This window comes from Eubalaena glacialis, chromosome 19, assembly GCF_028564815.1.
Source record: "Eubalaena glacialis isolate mEubGla1 chromosome 19, mEubGla1.1.hap2.+ XY, whole genome shotgun sequence".
Lineage (NCBI taxonomy): Eukaryota > Metazoa > Chordata > Mammalia > Artiodactyla > Balaenidae > Eubalaena > Eubalaena glacialis.
Window position 1 is genome coordinate 16,265,131 of NC_083734.1, and position 18,054 is coordinate 16,283,184.

General features: G+C 44.6%; 1 protein-coding gene across 7 annotated transcripts in view; it reads left to right on the forward strand.

Annotated features, from left to right (window-relative positions):
- The window catches only part of SSH2 (slingshot protein phosphatase 2), a 238,218-nt gene extending 222,685 nt beyond the window's left edge, over nucleotides 1-15,533 (forward strand). For all 7 annotated transcript variants that reach the window (XM_061175653.1, XM_061175656.1, XM_061175655.1 and 4 more), the window contains 3 exons: nucleotides 331-531; nucleotides 9,423-10,257; nucleotides 12,411-15,533. In XM_061175653.1, the coding sequence (XP_061031636.1) occupies nucleotides 331-531; nucleotides 9,423-10,257; nucleotides 12,411-14,498 (3,124 nt within the window). In that variant the 3' untranslated portion in view covers nucleotides 14,499-15,533. The remainder of the gene's footprint in view (nucleotides 1-330; nucleotides 532-9,422; nucleotides 10,258-12,410) is intronic.
- The last annotated feature ends 2,521 nt before the right edge of the window (nucleotides 15,534-18,054 follow it).

Below are 18,054 nucleotides of genomic sequence, written 5' to 3' on the forward strand. Positions count from 1 at the left end.
TACTTCTCCCAATGAGTCCTACCCTTTAGGGAAAAACTGTTACTTATTTTTGCATCCCAGACCTTGCACATTGTCTTAAACATGGTAAATGCCTGATAAATGTTTGCTGAATGAACTAGAGAGGCTTAATATTAACACTGAATATCGTTTGAGTGCACCAGAATTGCCCCACACATTTGATTAGAGGTGCACAAAAGTGCACTAAGGTGGGGTGAATTGCAAAGCAAGAAAATGGAAAGGCCAGACAGGAGACGTGGACACATTCAGAACCTAGCTTTTAAAGTGTACTCACTATTGTGTTTTCCTCCTTACCTCAATCCCCCAAACTAGGAAACACGGATCTAAATGCCTTGTGCACTGCAAAATGGGGGTGAGTCGCTCAGCCTCCACTGTGATTGCCTATGCGATGAAGGAGTATGGCTGGAATCTGGACCGAGCCTATGACTACGTGAAGGAAAGACGAACAGTGACCAAGCCCAACCCCAGCTTCATGAGACAGCTGGAAGAGTACCAGGGGATCTTGCTGGCAAGGTGAGTCCTTAATTGACTTTCTCAGATTTTCCCTCCTTTATGCTCCCCTGGGCACAGTGAAATGTCCTTCTCTGCAGCTAGTTCTCACCTAATTTAAGTGTGTGATAGGATTTGAAAATTGAAACCTCTATCCATCTAGTTTTTTAAAATTAAGTACCAGTATTTAAGATTAGTATGGAAGATTAGGCATTTAATCTAAACTAAAGACATTAAACTAAAGGGTGGAAATACTGTTCCCTTATTTCAGATCTCAATTAGGTGCAGATTTTAATAAATACTTCTCAACATCTTCTAAGGCCAGATGCAGCTGTCTTATCAAAATGGGTACTGATTGCTCCCAGGGTAGTGCTAGCTGAAATTCTTAGAAATTTTTTGGCCCATTATTTTTTTTTGGCCGCGTGGCATGTGGGATCTTAGTTCCCCAACCAGGGATCAAACCCGCACCCCCTGCAGTGGAGGTGCAGAGTCTTAACCACTGGATTGCCAGGGAAGTCCCTGGCCCATTCTCTTAAAACAAGTACCTGCTGCTGCTTTGGCCATTTTTTTTTTTTTTCAGTGCTTGGTTTCACTGAACCTTCAACAGTAATTCTGGTCATGTGACAAATCTGTAGAATTGGGATATATATAACCCATTTGAGGTATGAAGGGGCTTCCCAGAAATAGCTCTCTTGTTTTCTTTTTTAAGATCTCTTCATCTGATTTTATATATATATGTTTTGCAGAAATGCAGAAAATTACAAAGGGAGAAATCATTTAGAAACTCAATAACCACAGACAGCAGTTGACATTATCTTACCTATTTCTCCAGGTCTTACTCTTATCACATATATTGATGGATTTTTTTTTTTTTTTCCACAAAACCTGTTCTTCAGCCTTACTTCTTCACCCAGTATTAGGACTTTTTTTTTTTTTTTTTTTTTTAACTGTAGCAGCGTTTATTGAGCACTTACACTGCACTTAACTGCCACTGTTCCTTTTTTTCCCCTAGCTTTATTGAGATACAATTGATGCACAACATTGCATAAGTTTAAGGTGTCCAATGTATTGATTTCATACATTTACATATTGCAAACCGATTAACACTGTAGCATTAGCTAACACCTCCATCCCCTGACATAACTGCCGTTTCTTTTTTGTGGTAAGACTATTTAAGATCTCTCTTAGCAACATTCAAGTATATGATTCAGTATTATTAGCTATAATTGCCATGCTGTACATTAAATCCCCAGAACTTTATAATCTCATAACTGGAAATTTGTACCCTTTGACCAACATCTCCCCATTTCCCTCAACAACCCCACCCACCCCCTGGTAACCACCACTCTACTCTGTTTCTCCGAGTTTGGCATTTTTAGATTCCATGTATAAGAGATACCGTACAGTATTTGTCTTTCTCTGTCTACCCAGTACTAGGTCTTGAACGTCTTCCTGTATCAATAAGAACTGGCTGTTTCAACAATAATTTGGTAATTGGTTATAAAATGAGTAATTTCACTACATTATTTTTATTACCCCTTTGGTGGTGAAAGCCACCTTCAGCTGATCTCAGGAAAAAGATTGTTTACTCTCTTAGTAAACTGAATTCAAGGATCAACTTCCTGAGATGCCACATGCTGTAGTTCCGTGGAGTGCTATATTTTGCTTTGTTTTTCCATGTAGGCACATTCTAGGTGGTTTTGTTAGGGTGAAGGCACTGCTGCCTAGAAGCAGTCGGGGCTGATGCCAGAGTTTGACTCCAGTGAGTCTCATGACTTGGTCTCGACTCTTGAATCTGGGCTGTGTTTCCCCTGAACAAAATGGTAAATAGCCTTCCAGCCTAACCAGGCAAAGGGACCACCCTCCCACCGCCGAAGTATTGTGAAAATGTGGCCACACAGCATAGCATTACGGTTTCCACTAAAAAACCCCTCCCATTTACTCAGTACTTGGCATGATTTCATCTGAGCCATTCTCTTAGGAGGCTGGGAGGATACTGAAGTCTCCTCCACTTAAAAAGAATTTATAGGTCTTTGGGGCCAGATTTTGATGACATTTTTAGATTACATCAGAAGGTAGGACAGAGCAGTTCTTTTTGGCACAAGAAAGAGGCATCTGAGGGTTGGATGAGACACAAATACTGTATATTCCCAGATGCACACATGACGGATATTAGGCAGTGTCCTCACGTGACCCGTTGAGAGGAAGGATACTGTGTGTCCTGCCAATTTCAGTATTTATTCTGGAATCCCAGGCAAGCTGTTGGGTTGGGGTGGTTTTTTTTGTTTTTTCTTTTAGTGTATGTAGTTTTTCTTAGATGTTAAAGGTATTTCAGAAAAATCTTAGATGAGGATAAGAAGGGCAACATAAACCCACAAGTCACCCTGCCTCTTCCCTTTCCCTTTTGGTTCCATCCTGCCTTCCTGGTCTTGATTCACGGAGGGAGGGGCAAGCCCTGGAGAGTGAGAAAACCACAGAATTTGAGTCAGTAGATGTGGTTTCCGTTCCTGGTTCACCCCCTTGCTGCAACTTTGAGAAGTTAATTCACAGTTCTGATCCTCACCTGACCCCATCTATAAAATGAAAATCAGGAGACCTAGCTCACAGGGTTATTGTAAATAAAAGTGTGTATAATGTATATTATGTACTCTTAAGGGTTATTCAGATATGGTTCTCATCAAGCCCCTCCTGCAAGGCTACCCAGAGAACACACATGCATGTGCCATTCTGTTCCTCCAGCCACTACCTCCCGCCACCAACAGACACACTAACTGTGTTAGAAACTGGAAGGGAAGTGTCCTGGAATTTTCTGTATTGTGATGTTTCCTGAATTTTAAAAACTAAAATCTAGTGCTGGGGGTGTCACTTAGGCTGCTTTCAGCTGCAAGTAATAGAATATCTTCATCAACTGGGATTTCAGCAAGAAGCAGCCCACTCAGATTATATGGGGAAGACTTTATAAAGGGACTGTTTACAAAGGTGTAGGACTGTAGTGGAATCAAGGAACTTATATCAGCAGAGCTGTTTGGTAATAGCTCCTGGGCCCAGAGAGGGATGGCACAGTTACTACAACCTGGAAGGAGACTCCTGGAGAAAAGGCACCTTCAGAGAGGAGCAGTAGCCTTCAGTCAGGGGACACAGCCAGCCAGAGTGGCCCTGTGGGGAAGGAGCTACAGGACTAGAGGCCTGCCTTCACTGTCCTCCCTCCAGTCTCCTGCTGGGGCTCCCCATTAGCCAAACCCTGTGGAAGTCTGAAGACAAGGGGACCAGTGGAGGTGGTTCATACGTCAGTCTCCAGGGCAGAGAGCGGGGCAGAAAGGCTGAAGAGTGGATCTGCAGGAGCCAGCACCCAGCTATAGGTAGTTAAAAAGTTGGACCATTTACCTTCTTTTATAGCAAGAAGCACCAAAGTAGACTGTAATGGGCTCGGGGATGTAATCAGGGACTTTGGTGCTCTCATCTTCCTGCTCTACTTTCTGTTCTCCCTTCCTTAGTTAATAGCTTGGTTCTTGAATTTGCCTCATGATTGCCAGATATCTGCCACATTTCTAGGCATCTACATGTAAATTCCACAGCGTCTGGCTGAAAGAATGGGCATTTCAATTAGAGGAGAAGACTTTTCCCAGAAGCTCCCCAATAGACTGCCACCCACCCACCCCACCCCCACAGGACCACTGACCAGGACTGGGTCATATTCTTAAAACTAATCACTGGGTAGGAAAATAGAATTTCCTGGACTGGTTAAAACGAATTCACATTCACTCTCTGGTGCTAGGGAAGTGCCACATTCCCTGAAACTGTGGGGCAGTGAACAGTCAAACCAAATCAGGCCTCTGCCAGTAAGGAAAAAGAGTGGGAGTGCCTCTTGGGTATATAGCTGTTAGGGTCTGCAATCTGTGATGTGTTGTCAAGAAACAGCACTTGTAGGCTACCTGCCAGACTGACTGCCGAGTAGATTGGGCCTCGCAGACTCTTGCCAGCCCTAGAGTATTGCTCCAGGGTCTGTCTGCTTAGAAGAGCAAAGAATGAGAAGCCCCAGATTCCTGTGACGGTCTGAAGCTCTGTCAAGCCTTGCAGCTTAAGTCACCAAGAGAGGAAAGTCCTTGGGAAAATCCCACTCATTGTATTTGCAAAGAAATTCCATTTCCTCTTCAGGTGCTTAGATACCTTGTATTTCATATCTTCTCCCAGAAAGCACATGGTGGTTTTCCCAAAGAGATAGAGCTCTGATCCTGGCATTGTCAAGCACCATTGGTTGTCCAGAGTGGCACTGGGTGCTTAACTTGAGGTGGCAGCCCTCTGTTTGAGGGTATTAGCTTGGTACTTTGACCTCTTGGTAGAAGAGAAGTTTAACAAAGTGATTCTAGGCCCCAGTAGTGATTTATGAATTGGTTACAGTCTCTTAATCAGAATGTAAGAGGGTGGACCAAACAGTGACAGCCCCTCTGAAATACAAGGGACTTTTTGCATCTTTTAGTAGGTCTTTAAGCCTGAGGGAGGCTAATATTTAATAGTCTCCTTTAGACCTAAAAGTGAGGGTATCATAAAGGCACTGATACTGTTCATATCTAATTTTATTTTTTCTGTTTTTATAGCTGGGGGATGGGAGTGAGGGCAGGAGGAGGGGTGTGTGTGTGTGTGTGTGTGTGTGTGTGTGTGTGTGTGTGTGTGTGTTGAAACCCTCCATTAAACTACCAGCAACCCTGTTTGTTATTCTGGAGTTGGATCGTTTAGATATCTGGCAGATTTATGTTCCATTAGACAAGTTCAGATTTCGTGCATCTGCGAGCAGGACCATGTGTCTGAGATATTAGGTTCCAGTGTATAAGGGGCAAGGAAGAAAAACTGGGTGGTGGCCAGGGAGAGTTCATGACACATGTCCTCATAGATGTTAGTTTTGATTCTTTGAATGTCCCTGTCACCAGGGCCAGAGGAGACAGAGCTGTCTTTCACCCTGGCTTTGCTGGTGAAGACATTGAAGTCTAGTTAGCTGGTACACAATGGTCAGCCAGCAGCAGGAGGGAACCCGAGAATGAGAGGACATGGATTCCTGGTCAGGTGACAGCCAATCACAAGTAAGGTTTAAAGGATTTTCTTAACAGCTTTTCAGTGAAATAATCTTGAAGTATTTAGGACCATGCACAGCGCAGAAAATGCTCAGTTGTTGATGCTTCTTCTCTTCCTTCTCCTCTTCTCTACAGGCTGCCTAATGCCCTAAGAAGTAACCATAAATAGTCTGATTTTACTACAACTGATACTCCATTTTTAGCAGTATTTTCCTCTATGTAATTTTCTCAGAGTTGGTACTTTACCAAACATACAACAATAAGAAAGAAAGTGGAGGCAAGAGAATGGGACATCATATGCATCCTGTCATTTAGCTTTCCTTCTTGCTCATTTACTAAGTAAAAGGCCAAATTCTTACCCAGAATGGCCCAGTCATCTCATGTGTGTCAGTGTGTTTATGTGAATCCAAATTCAGGTCAGAGGCCACTCAAGGAGGACAAGAACCTGAGACTTGGTTGCATCATCCAGGCCACAAACCAACTCTGAAGTTCTTTTTGGCACTTGCTGCCTACCTGGAATAGGTCGGGGGAGTCAGCTGAATATAAACATTAACAGTTTAAAACAACAAATATGATCTAATGTCTTACACCTATTCCTACCAGTGACGGAGCATTAGAATAAACTGGCTTGAGAAAAGGCTTCATTGGGAGACAGTTTGGTGTTACCAAGTAAAACTAACGATGCACATATGCCTTGTGACCCACCTTTTTCCCCCTCCTATATTTAACACCTTTGTGAAACCAAAGTGTGCACCAGGCACAAGAATGTCCATGGCAGTGTTGTTCGTAATAGCTAAAACTGCTTATCAACAGGGCGGATGAGTGATAAATTGTGGCATATTCACTGCACTCTATGAAATTACAGCTACACACATCGATGAGTCTTAAACCATGTTAGGCATAAAAAGTTGTAGAAGAATACATACAGTATGATTTCATTTATGTAAAATTCAAAACATGCAAACTAAGCTATATATTGTTAGAACAAAACATGCGATGACACAATAAGGAAAAGGGAGGGAATGATAAGCACAAAATTCAGGTGATTGGTTACTAACACCTGCATTGGGAGGAGAAGGGGGAATCAGGAAGGGCCACATGGAATAGCAGTGCTTCACATGCTGTGGTAATGAGTATCACGACTATGGCAGAGAGCCGCCTACCACTCTCCCTGCAGGTTTTACTGCAAAAATGAAAAAGGAAGCAGAATCAGACTTATTTTTGGATTGGGATTTTTCTTTCTCCTTTACAAGAGGTGTCAGTTTAATTCCAGAGCCCTGACCCAATATTTTCTGATGAATATCTTCCCCAAGAAGAGAAGGAAATCCCTGCTGGGTAAAGCAGCTATGATGTCAGCTACTTTCTCTGAGACTTGCACTGTTGGTGCCTATTAGCATAACATCAGTCTCTCGTTCCCTCTCAATTTATTAGTGATTTACAGGCAGTTTTTTAAAAACATACTTTGGAGGGTTCTCGGGATCCTGAAAATTTCCCGTCTGCCTGTTGTCTGATGAGATAAGCTGTTCTTTACTATTAGGGTGAGAACAGCTACTCCCTGAGATATCTTCCCAGTGATTTGCATCACAGGACTTGTCCTGCCTTGGTGGGTGGTGGCTGAGAGGACTTGGTGCAGGTTTGAACCGCCTCATGAGAGGTTAGGGATAGAAATTGGAGAACACAGTCCTATTTAGGTCAGGAAACAGGGTGTCTAGACAAAAAAGAAGAAGCTTTAAGGGGAGCACATTGGCACCCGTTGGTCACAAAGTACAGTTCGGGCCCACCTATCCCACCAGTCAGCTTGCCCCTCCCCACAGCCACTCACTCATTTGGGGTGTGTGATACGTTGTCTCCTCCTAGGGGTGGCTGGAGCTCGTGCAGCTTGGAAAGGGGGAAAACCCCACCTTACACCCAGCTACTTGATTATAGCTTGTCTTCATAAACAAATTGACCTGCGCCCTACCCAGAAAAGCCCACTTCTGCTGGGCAGGCCTGAGTCAGAGAGAGCCCCACCCAAGCAGCAGGCAGGCAGGGGAGCTGAGAGCAGGTGCAGAGTTGAGCACAAACAGGGGTTCACATTAGTGCAGGCGTGTGACTCGGCAGAGATTCACAGGCAGCCAAGGCAGGTATGGCCCTGAGCCCAGGGTAAGTTGTTCTGGGCTGTTTCCATTCCACCCTGCGGCGAGGTAGCTCTTCATCAGCTTGTAAGTCATGGAAACCATACCCCCAAATGCCACATTTAGCGACCTGTTCCCTGGGCAGGTGATCCTGCCCAGCCACAGGGCCACCTTTCTCTTTTTCATTGGAGCTTTGAGAACTGTGCTTCCTTGTTAGAGTGTGGTTTGAAATGAGATCTCATCAGACCTTCTCTCCATAAAATCAACCAAAGGATGGATGTGTGCATATAGTCTTTTTGGCCCACCTGATTTTCCAGGGGTCACTTTAGCTTGATGGTTTTTATCCACAGATCCTTAAGAAAGGGCCTGTACTTTACGCTTATCCTCTTCCGTTCTGTTACCAACCTTTTTCTCCAGATTTACTAGCCTCATCTTTGCTTTCTCTTTTTTTTGGCTGCGCTGCATGTCTTGCAGGATCTTAGTTCCCAAACCAGGGATTAAACCCGGGGCCATGGCAGTGAAAGCACTAAGCCCTAACCACTGGAATGCCAGGGAACTCCCTCATCCTTGCTTTCTAATTCAAGAAAGATTACCACGCTCCTCACACTTCCACATCAGTGATTAATCCTATATCAGCTCTTTATCCCAATTATGAGAACTTATAATGGGCTCCAATTGATTATTTCTCTTTGTATTACTTGGATGCTGTTTTGTTTTTTTTCCCCCCAGTTATTAATATTAATCAGGCTCATTTTTTTAATTCAAAAATTATAGACATACTACAGAGTGTAGAATGTAAAGCCCTCCCCAAAAGTAAAAGCCCTGCCTTCCTTGAAAGAAACACTGTTACCAGTTTGGTGATGTTCCTCTAGATATTTTCCTATACTTATTCTAGTATGGGAACTGACTATTCCAAGTGTGTTCAACATGCTTTTCACTTAATAGTGTACCTTGAACATCATTCCACTAACATACTTGACTGGTTTTTTTTTTAAACTTTTTTTAAAATATTTATTTATTTATTTTGTCTGCACTGGGTCTTAGTTGTGGCACACGGGATCTTTTAGCTGCGGCATGAGGACACTCTTAGTTGCGGCATGTGGGATCTAATTCCCCGACCAGGGATCGAACCCGGGCTGCCTGCATTGGGAGTGCGGAGTCTTACCCGCTGGATCACCAGGGAAGTCCCCTTGACTGTTTTTAACAGCCTCATATAAGTGTATGGACTCTAATTTAAATAAATTTTTTTTGGTGTTGCAGTATTACAGTAAACATCCTTATATGTATAGCTTTGTGCACTTATGTAGTAGTATTTCTCCAAGTAAAAATTTTAAAGGGAGAGTTGCTGTTTAAAGGGTTAGATTTTGAGAGCTATTGCCGGATTTCATTCTTTAAAATTCTACAGTTCACACTCCTATCAACTGTGTGTTATGAAAGGGCTAGTTTGACCAAACCATCATCAACACTGGCTGTTAACAACTATCTTAGCTCTTATAAGTCTGATAGTAAAAAATCAGATCTCATATTCATTTGTTTTTTTTATTTTGCTTTGTTTTTGTTGTTTGCTATTAGTGAAATTGAGCCTCTTTTCAACTGTTGATTACCTACTTCCATTGGGCATTAACAAAGCATCTTGCAGGTTAAGATTTAAGTTTATCTGGGAGCGGTTTCCTGGGAGGGTATTGATTGTTTTCACAAACCAGAGTAAGGCGTTTCCTATATATGTCCTCCACAGCAAACAGCGGCATAACAAGCTCTGGCGATCTCATTCAGATAGTGACCTCTCGGACCACCACGAACCCATCTGCAAAGCAGGACTAGAACTCAACAAGAAGGAGATCACCACCTCAGCAGACCAGATTGCCGAGGTGAAGACCATGGAGAGTCACCCACCCATACCTCCCGTCTTCGTGGAACATGTCATCCCACAGGATGAAAATCAGAAAGGCCTGTGTACCAAAGAAAGAATGATCTGCTTGGAGTTTACTTCTAGGGAATTTCATGCCGGACAGATTGAAGATGAATTAAACCTAAATGACATCAATGGATGCTCATCAGGGTGTTGTCTCAATGAATCAAAATTCCCTCTTGACAACTGCCATGCATCTAAAGCCTTAATCCAACCTGGACAGGACCCAGAAATGGCCAACAAGTTCCCAGACTTAACAGTGGAAGATTTGGAGACAGACGCACTGAAAGCAGACATGAACGTCCACTTACTGCCCATGGAAGAATTGACATCCCGCCTGAAAGATCTCCCCATGTCCCCTGATGCTGACTCACCGAGCCCCCAACCCAGTTGCCAGGCTGAAGTCTCAGATTTCAGTACAGATCGCATTGACTTTTTTAGTGCGCTAGAGAAGTTTGTAGAGCTTTCCCAAGAAACCCGGTCCCGATCTTTTTCTCACTCAAGGATGGAGGAAGTGGGTGGAGGAAGGAGCGAGAGCTGTCGACTGTCAGTGGTCGAAGTAGCCCCTTCCGAAGCGACAGCTGATGACCAGAGAAGCAGCTCTCTGAGTAATACTCCCCATGCATCTGAAGAATCTTCAATAGATGAGGAACAGTCGAAGGTAAAAACTGTCTTTATAGTTCTATGCCTAATGAAGTTCTCTTTAATGACAAAATATTTGGGACTCTGCTATGTTCACTCTGTTTTTGATGTTGCTAAAGATTTAGGAAGGCGATGTGAGAGAGACAGTCTGGCGTGAAAATTTAGGGTTTAAATATTTTTCTAAATCAGTTGCCTTTCAAGGAATTTATCTTTCCAGGCTTTTGGTGTCATTGGAAGCACTTCTGAGAGGGGATGAGGGAAGACGGGATTAGCCAAAACAAATGTCCTGCCTGACCAAGGAGAGGGTCCCCTCTGGACCTCCGCAGTTCAGATCAAATCTCACCAACAGTGAGGTGCCAGGGACTTATCTGTTACCTGAGTGAGACGTGTGTCTCTCTGAGAGGATGGATTTGTTTGGGAAATTCTTTCTGCCTCAGAAAATTCAAAGACTAGACGTGTGTTAATAGTTGTTGGAGTAGCAACTGATTCCCATGCTGAGTTCTTGCTATTAATAATGTCTCTGAATTGTTCCTCATTGCAGACGCTGTGGTATTCAAGAATTGAGGGATGGTTTGGGGAAATGATTTGAGAGCAGACAGAATCCCAACATTCGTCTCAGTGGCATGAGTTCTTATGAGCCATCTCAGACCAGGGAAAGAATTACTATATATCATCAACTCTAAGACTCACACTTATTCTCATTTTGACTTTTGAAATTGGGTTGCCTCTTAAAAACAATGGTATCTTATGTCAGTATAATACAGTAATTGGGAAGCAAGTGGGGACAGATTTACTCTAACATAAATGAAGTCATTTCACGATTTCAGTGGAGCTGACTAGATTCTTGACATCTCCTGATTGCTGTCTACTTATATTTACCACCTCGTTCACTCCTCATCTGTTCTCTCTCTTCTTAACTACCCCAGGGCAGTTGTTGCCTCTGCTTCTGTCTTCTCCTCTCCCCAAAAGCTATGCCTCTATTTCGTTTCTACCGGGAAAATCAGAATGCCTGAGCTCTCCTTTGGACTAATGGATGTAGTGGCTCTGACAGAAATAGCTTTTCTGCAAAGTTCTGGTCATATGAGCACTCTCTCCAAAGCCCATGCACACACTGGGCCCGCTGTGGCTTCTCTCCCAGCCTTGGCAAGTTTGCCTCTGCCTGATGTCCCAGCAGATTTCTCCCAAAGGCATAACTGATCTTGTTAGTTTGTACTAGCTCTGACTCTTTTTGAAGGAGAAAGACAAGAACAATTCCTAGGGAAATACTGTACCTTGAAGGTTTATAAAAATGTTAACAAAGTAGATTGATGGTCATAATGATGTTGCTTTAAGAGATGTCCAAGGACCATTTCTAAATTTTGAAATTCTTATTTTTTTACAGTAGGACTTGATTTTGCATTGGCCAGTTTTCTTTGGCCTTGTTCTAAATCCATCTGGGAATATGTAACTGGTGGAACACTAAAATGTCAGATTCGCAGTTTCTAAGTTTGCTCAGGCACGTGGCTGCATAAGCCAAGGAAGAAGCCATGTGAAACATAGGAACTGTGCAGTCAGATATAGAGTGCCCCCATGTGCTGGGATGCGGCTGCTGGGAGGAGCAGTGGGAGGATGTGGATGAAAGCTGTCAAGACAAAGGACAGAAGAGAGCAGTGAGTCTCCAAATCAGACATCCAGCTTCCTCTAACACTGGGCATATTTAAGGTGGCCACTGAGCCCTTCAATGGAACTCTTCCCCTTGAACCAAGTTAGGATCAAACTGGAAGGGGACAGGCTAGAGAGGAAAGGTTTCATTTACCCCAGTATGGCCTAAATCCTGAAGGCTCATGGTCTTAGGAAAATAAGGATTATAGGAGCCTCCAAGGCTACTTGCTGTTTACTTTTGGAGCAAGATACTGCATTAGAATCCCATTTGAGTCAACAGAACAAAAGTTTAGTAGACAGTGACACAACCTATGACTAATTTTGTATCTCTGCCTTTGATGAATCTGGTTTTTTCTTGTACGACAAAAACAGAATACAACCCCAGGCAGAGGACAGTCCCAGGCACTCCATGATTTGTGTCCTCAGAGAGCCAGAAGGTTCTCCTGGATCAGAGGATTAGTAAGCAAAAACTCTGGCATTTTCAGTTAGATTACAGTTTGCCATCACCATCTCACTGTTTTCTCTTCTTAGGCAATCTCAGAACTGGTCAGCCCAGACATCTTCATGCAGTCTCACTCAGAAAATGCAATTTCAGTCAAAGAAATCGTCACTGAGATTGAATCCATCAGTCAAGGAGTTGGACAGATTCAAGTGAAAGGCGACATCCTATCCATTCCATGCCATACACCAAAGAAGCACATCGTCCATGAGCTGCCCCTTGAGAGGGCCCAAGCCTCAGAGAACAAACCTGGAAATCTGGAGCAGAGTGAAGGTTCCTGCACAGCCCAGCCTGAACTAGCCAAAGACTCAGGGAAGTGGGAGCCAGAAGGGTGCCCAGTGGCACACTCATCCACCACAGAGTTGGAAGAAGAGGAACCAGCTGAGGGGGAACAAGAGCTCTGGGGCCCAGGGATGCCCCCGGGTGCCAAGTGGTACCCCGGGTCCGTGAGGCGAGCCACCTTGGAGTTTGAGGAGCGCTTGCGGCAGGAGCAAGAGCACCACGGTGCTGCCGCTGCTTGTACCTCGTTGTCCACTCGTAAGAATTCCAAGAATGATTCTTCTTCTGTGTCAGATCTAGCACCAAAAGGGAAGAGTGATGAAGCCACCCTAGAACATTCATTTGTCCCCAAGGAACCAGAGATGAGCAAGGGCAAAGGGAAATGCAGTGGGTCTGAGGCTGGCTCCCTACCCAATTCTGAGCAGCATGCCATCGTTCCAGCACCCGAGCTGCTGGAGTCTCACCCATTGCCAGCTCCTCAGAAGTGCCCAGGGTCAGGTCCCAGAACACAGCAGGAAGGAGTCCTGAAGGAGCAGAGGACTTCGGTCTCATGCCAGGGACCTGAGACACCAGCAGTCCCTCTGCCTCTTCCCAAGAAGATAGAAATCATTGAATACACCCACACAGTCACGACACCCGATCACGGGCCAGAGGGGGAAACAGCCACCAGTGAAAAGGGTGGGGAGCAGGGACTGAGGAAAGTGAAAGTGGAGGAGTCCATCACTGTCCTCTGTGCACTGGATGAAAATCTGAACCGGACACTGAGCCCAGACCAGGCTTCTCTGCACCCCAGAGCGCTACCTCTGCCTCATTCTTCCTCTCCCGAGCATGAGCACAGCAGGCCCACCCACCCAGCCCCCACCCTGAGCAGCTCTGAAGACTGGGGCAACAGCCCAGCAGCTGCCCTGGAGACAGCAGCGCCTTTTGTCAGTCACTCAACCCACGTACTTGGTGCCAGCTTGGCTTACCTGCATCCCCAGATGGTGGTTCACCTGGAAGGCTTCACAGGGCAAAGCAGCACCACAGACAATGAGCCCTCTGCAGAGAAGGGCAGCTGGGAAGAAAGTCAGGAGGGCCCCCTCTCCAGGGGCAGTGAAGTGCCATATCAGGGCTCCCAGTTAAGTAGCGAAGACCTGTGTTTAATTAGCAAACTCGGTGACAGTGTTGGGGAGCAACAAGAAAAACTGGACCCATCACCTGTAGCCTGTCAGCTCCCACACAGCTCTAGTAGTGACGGTATAAAGGGTCTCAGTCACAGCCCCAGTGGGGTGAAGGAGCGCGCTAAAGAAATCGAGTCCCGAGCGATTTCTCAGGTAATGCTCCCCAAACCATCGCAAATGAGGCGTTCAGCTTCCCTCGCCAAGTTAGGTTACTTGGACCTCTGTAAAGACTGTTTACCAGAGAGGGGGCCTGTCTGCTCTGAGTCCCCTCATCTCAAACTGCTTCAGCCCTTCATCAGAACGGGCCCGGGAATGGAGGCCCAGGAGCCCCCAGAAGACCTAGATGCTCCCCAGAACCTAGAGCCCACCAAGTATTTCATAGAGCAACTCAGAACAACAGAGTGTATCGCACAGAGCAAGCCAGTGGAGAGGCCCCTTGTACAGTATGCCAAAGAATTTGGTTCCAGTCAGCAGTGTTTGCTCCCCAGGGCAGGACCTGAATTGACTAGTTCTGAAGGAGGCCTTCCTTTGGTACAGACCCAGGGACTGCAGGGTGCAGGCCCAGCTCCAGGGCTGGCTGTAGTGCCCCGTCAGCAGCACGGCAGAACTCACCCCCTAAGGAGACTGAAAAAAGCAAATGATAAAAAACGGACAACCAACCCCTTCTATAATACCATGTGATTCTGAGCCTATACATGTGACTTTCTGAAAGAAATGTTTGTAAAAGGGGCAGGTGTAATATGTAAGGAACATGCACTTTATTGGTTAATTTTATAATATTTTGGTCATTTTACTGTTCCTGGCGCATGCAGGGTTTGGTTTTTTTCCTCTGTGTGTGTGAGAGAGAGAGAGAGTTTGATTTGGACGGCAAGACCATTTAATCATTTTTTATTTTTGGAAAATGCAAACCTCAAAAAACACTCATTTTCAAAGAACACCTTTATCAAAGGCAAATTGCTGTTTTTCAATCTACTGCCACCTGCTCCTCATTTTGCCCCCTGAGGGAAGGCATGCTTCCTTGATTGAGGAAGGAAGCAGATGGGGAAGGTGGGGTTGAAGCTGGAAATTGGAAATGCTGCCCCAGGCCTGTGTGATGATGGTTAGGTCTCCAGACCTGATGCATTGGATTCACTGAAGGGGGCAGCCCAACGTCAGCATGCTCTCAGACTTGGTCCCCAGCCCCAGCCGCAGCCCCTTGGAGTTCCCGAAATGGGCAGGTTCTGCTTTGCTTTCAAAGAGGGTCTTCCAGAATTCATTTCTCCTGGTCTCCAGAGTGTATCATTACAAAAAGGCATGATAATGGCTGGCTTTGTAAACTTATCAAGCAAATACTTTTTTACCCCAAGCAAATAATTTTATTAAATTTAAAATGAACTCCAAAGGAAATCCAAGAGGTCCTCTCTAGAGGAAAGCAGAAGAGGAGGTGAAATTGGGGGTGGAGAGGCCACCACTGCCCGGTATCTTCCAGGTGGATGGGCTCCACACAGGTGGTCATCCTACCCCACCCCCCCATGCCCTGGAAATGTGCCCTGCAGCATTCTCCCAACTAAAACACAATAGGGACAAGTTTGAAAAACAGCAATTAAAAGTCAGTGTGTTCTTGTAAAATGAATACATATGTAGGGTTTTAACCCTTTCGTTACTTGAATAATTCTGTGGGCCTTCTAAGTTTAATGGCCATATTTTTTCCAATTTATTTTCCTCCCTCATGCTGTTTCTCCCAGTGCTGCCTATTTTTTTTAATTTTGTAGGTATTTGAATTGTTACATTACATATGTATAACCTCCATTGAATGCAAAGTTTTCTTTTTAATATTATCACTGTTAACACTTGACATAAGTTTTTTTTTTTTTCCTTTTCCTGGAAGATTTGTCATTTCTCTAGTTTATACACAGTACTTATGTACATAATGTTGTCACTTTCTTACATTGTTTTGTTGTTAATGTTGTATGTTGTAGGGTCTTTTTGATTTATCCATTTTAAGAAATAGTAAAGCTGCAACTGGAAAACATACAGACACCACAGAAATAAGACTGATGGGTGTTGGTAGGAATCTGCAGAGTATATATTGATGGTGGTTTTTTTTTAAATGGAGACTTCTAACCACCAGCTCCTGCCAAATTATGCGTTAGTAACTTCCTCCTCAGAGAAACCCCTAAAGGCTCCCATTAGATCACAGTTTGACTGAAGGCTGATTTCTCTGATACTGAAATCCCAGAACGTTGTTCGCCACTAGCTGAACCAGAGCCAGGGAGTATATGTGAGTGTTACTGCTGCCCAGGGTGGAAGCTCCTAATGGATTAGGCTGAAGGGCTGCAGGGAGGCCTCGGCCAAGGGCAGGCACCCTTAATGACCGCGTTTAGGATGCTGTTGCTTTGCTGGTATTGTGGAGGTCCTTGACACAGGAGCACCTGCCGTAAACAAGGCTGTTTCAGTTTCTTACAGAAAACATATTTAGCTTGGAATGGAACACCCACTGCAGCTCATCAAAACTGAAGAGGTTTGCAGATTTGCTTCCTGTTTGCTTTGGTGGTTGTCCACATTGCTGAGAGGTTGACCGAGCACAGACCTAAGATTCAGGTTTTGGGTTCATCACAGCACTGAGAGGAAAAAACAGATGCACAGACTGTCAAGGTGATGTCAGAGGCCAGAGTTCGATGAGGACAGGTGGTACGGTGACCCAAAGGAGAGAGCAAAGGTGGACTGAGGCCACTCGTAGGTGTTCAAGAGGAGCTGTGAATCCAGTTGCCGGGTGGAGGCCGTAGTTGGGTCTGACATCACTGCCAGGAGGCAGATTGGACAGAAGCCTCCTGTTCTAAGTGTTTTTATGGTGTAGTAATGATATGTACCTGTGCTGTCCCTAAATAGTTTCCTTAAATGTTCAAATGTGTCATCCACACAGCTTTGTGACTCCAGGATATTTAATGTGTTGTAAAATGTTTTACTAGGTGGCATGTTCCAGTGTGAGGAGGCTTGCAGGACAGGGTTATGAATTTCCAGGGCTCATCCATCTAAACTGCCCTTTCTTGTTGAGGCAGTTCCATCACCAATATGTTGGCGAAAGGACAGGAAACTGTGGCAGGGGTGGGAAGAGGAGGCTTTGCATGGAGGTTAAGAGAGTAGTGTCCACTCAGTTAATCCCTTGAGATGGTGACATCCCTCATATTAAGAAGTACACACAGGGTCGACAGTATTGCACTGTTCTCTCTTCTCCCGGCCACTGTGTTTAATCCTCACTCTCACTGGATTAAAGGACAACAAAGATTGGGAGTGGGGTAACCTTAAAGGCTGTGAAGAAAAACAAAACCTTTTTTTTCTTTTTAAAGAGTAGAGGAGGTCTTGCTCTGCCTTTTTTTTTTTAATAATTATACTTTTTATCATTTAATTTACCTGCCTAAATAAACATTCTCTATACAAGGTCTGTAATTCAGCCATGCCATAGGGTTTTGCCAGCCCTCAGACTCCCAAAACTGAGTGTTCTTGTGCTATTTATATAGCTGAGCACTGTCCAGGGGAAGTACATGATGGCCTATCAAGAACTTTCTAAACTTTATTCTCTTCAAACGGATAATCTCAGGTGGCCTATTTCCCTTTCCTGTTCATGGAAAAGCCAGACCCGAAACAGCAGGTCTGGTAGATTGACAGAGATGAGTAGGAAAAGTTTGGACCTCTCGCTCAGTGCCTCTCTTTATTTTGAAAACCACCATAGTCTGACTCAAAATTATTCTAGAGGGGTGTACGTGTGTGTGTGTGTGTGTGTGTGTAAAAAGTAACACTGTGGTGCATGGGGTAAAAGCCCCAGGAGCATACAGATTTTGAGCTGTAATCTGGATGGTTACCTGGTCAGTAGGAAGGAGAGAAACCCCTTTTTTGATTTTAGAAACACTTAGGAGTAGTTTGTACTATAGCAGATACACAGTACCGTAGTGTAGTAATACTCATCTCTCCTCATTTTGGTTGCCTTTCAGATTCTGAATGTTTAGGATCATTCCTAACATCTCAGCCTCTTCAGGCTCTTTATCTAGCATTTTCCTGGTTCTGCACCTTTATCTCAACTGGTATTTCCTCTTTCTCATTTTGGGAACTACCAAGAGCCCCAAGGACAGCCTGAGGATGACAGCCCAGGCTCTGAGGTCCCCTCCTGCTAAAGGGCCCCAGACAGATGCTCTTGGATAGACCTGAAGCTTCTGAGACATAGCAGCTCACAGAAATCTTCATTTGTTCCATCTGAGGATTT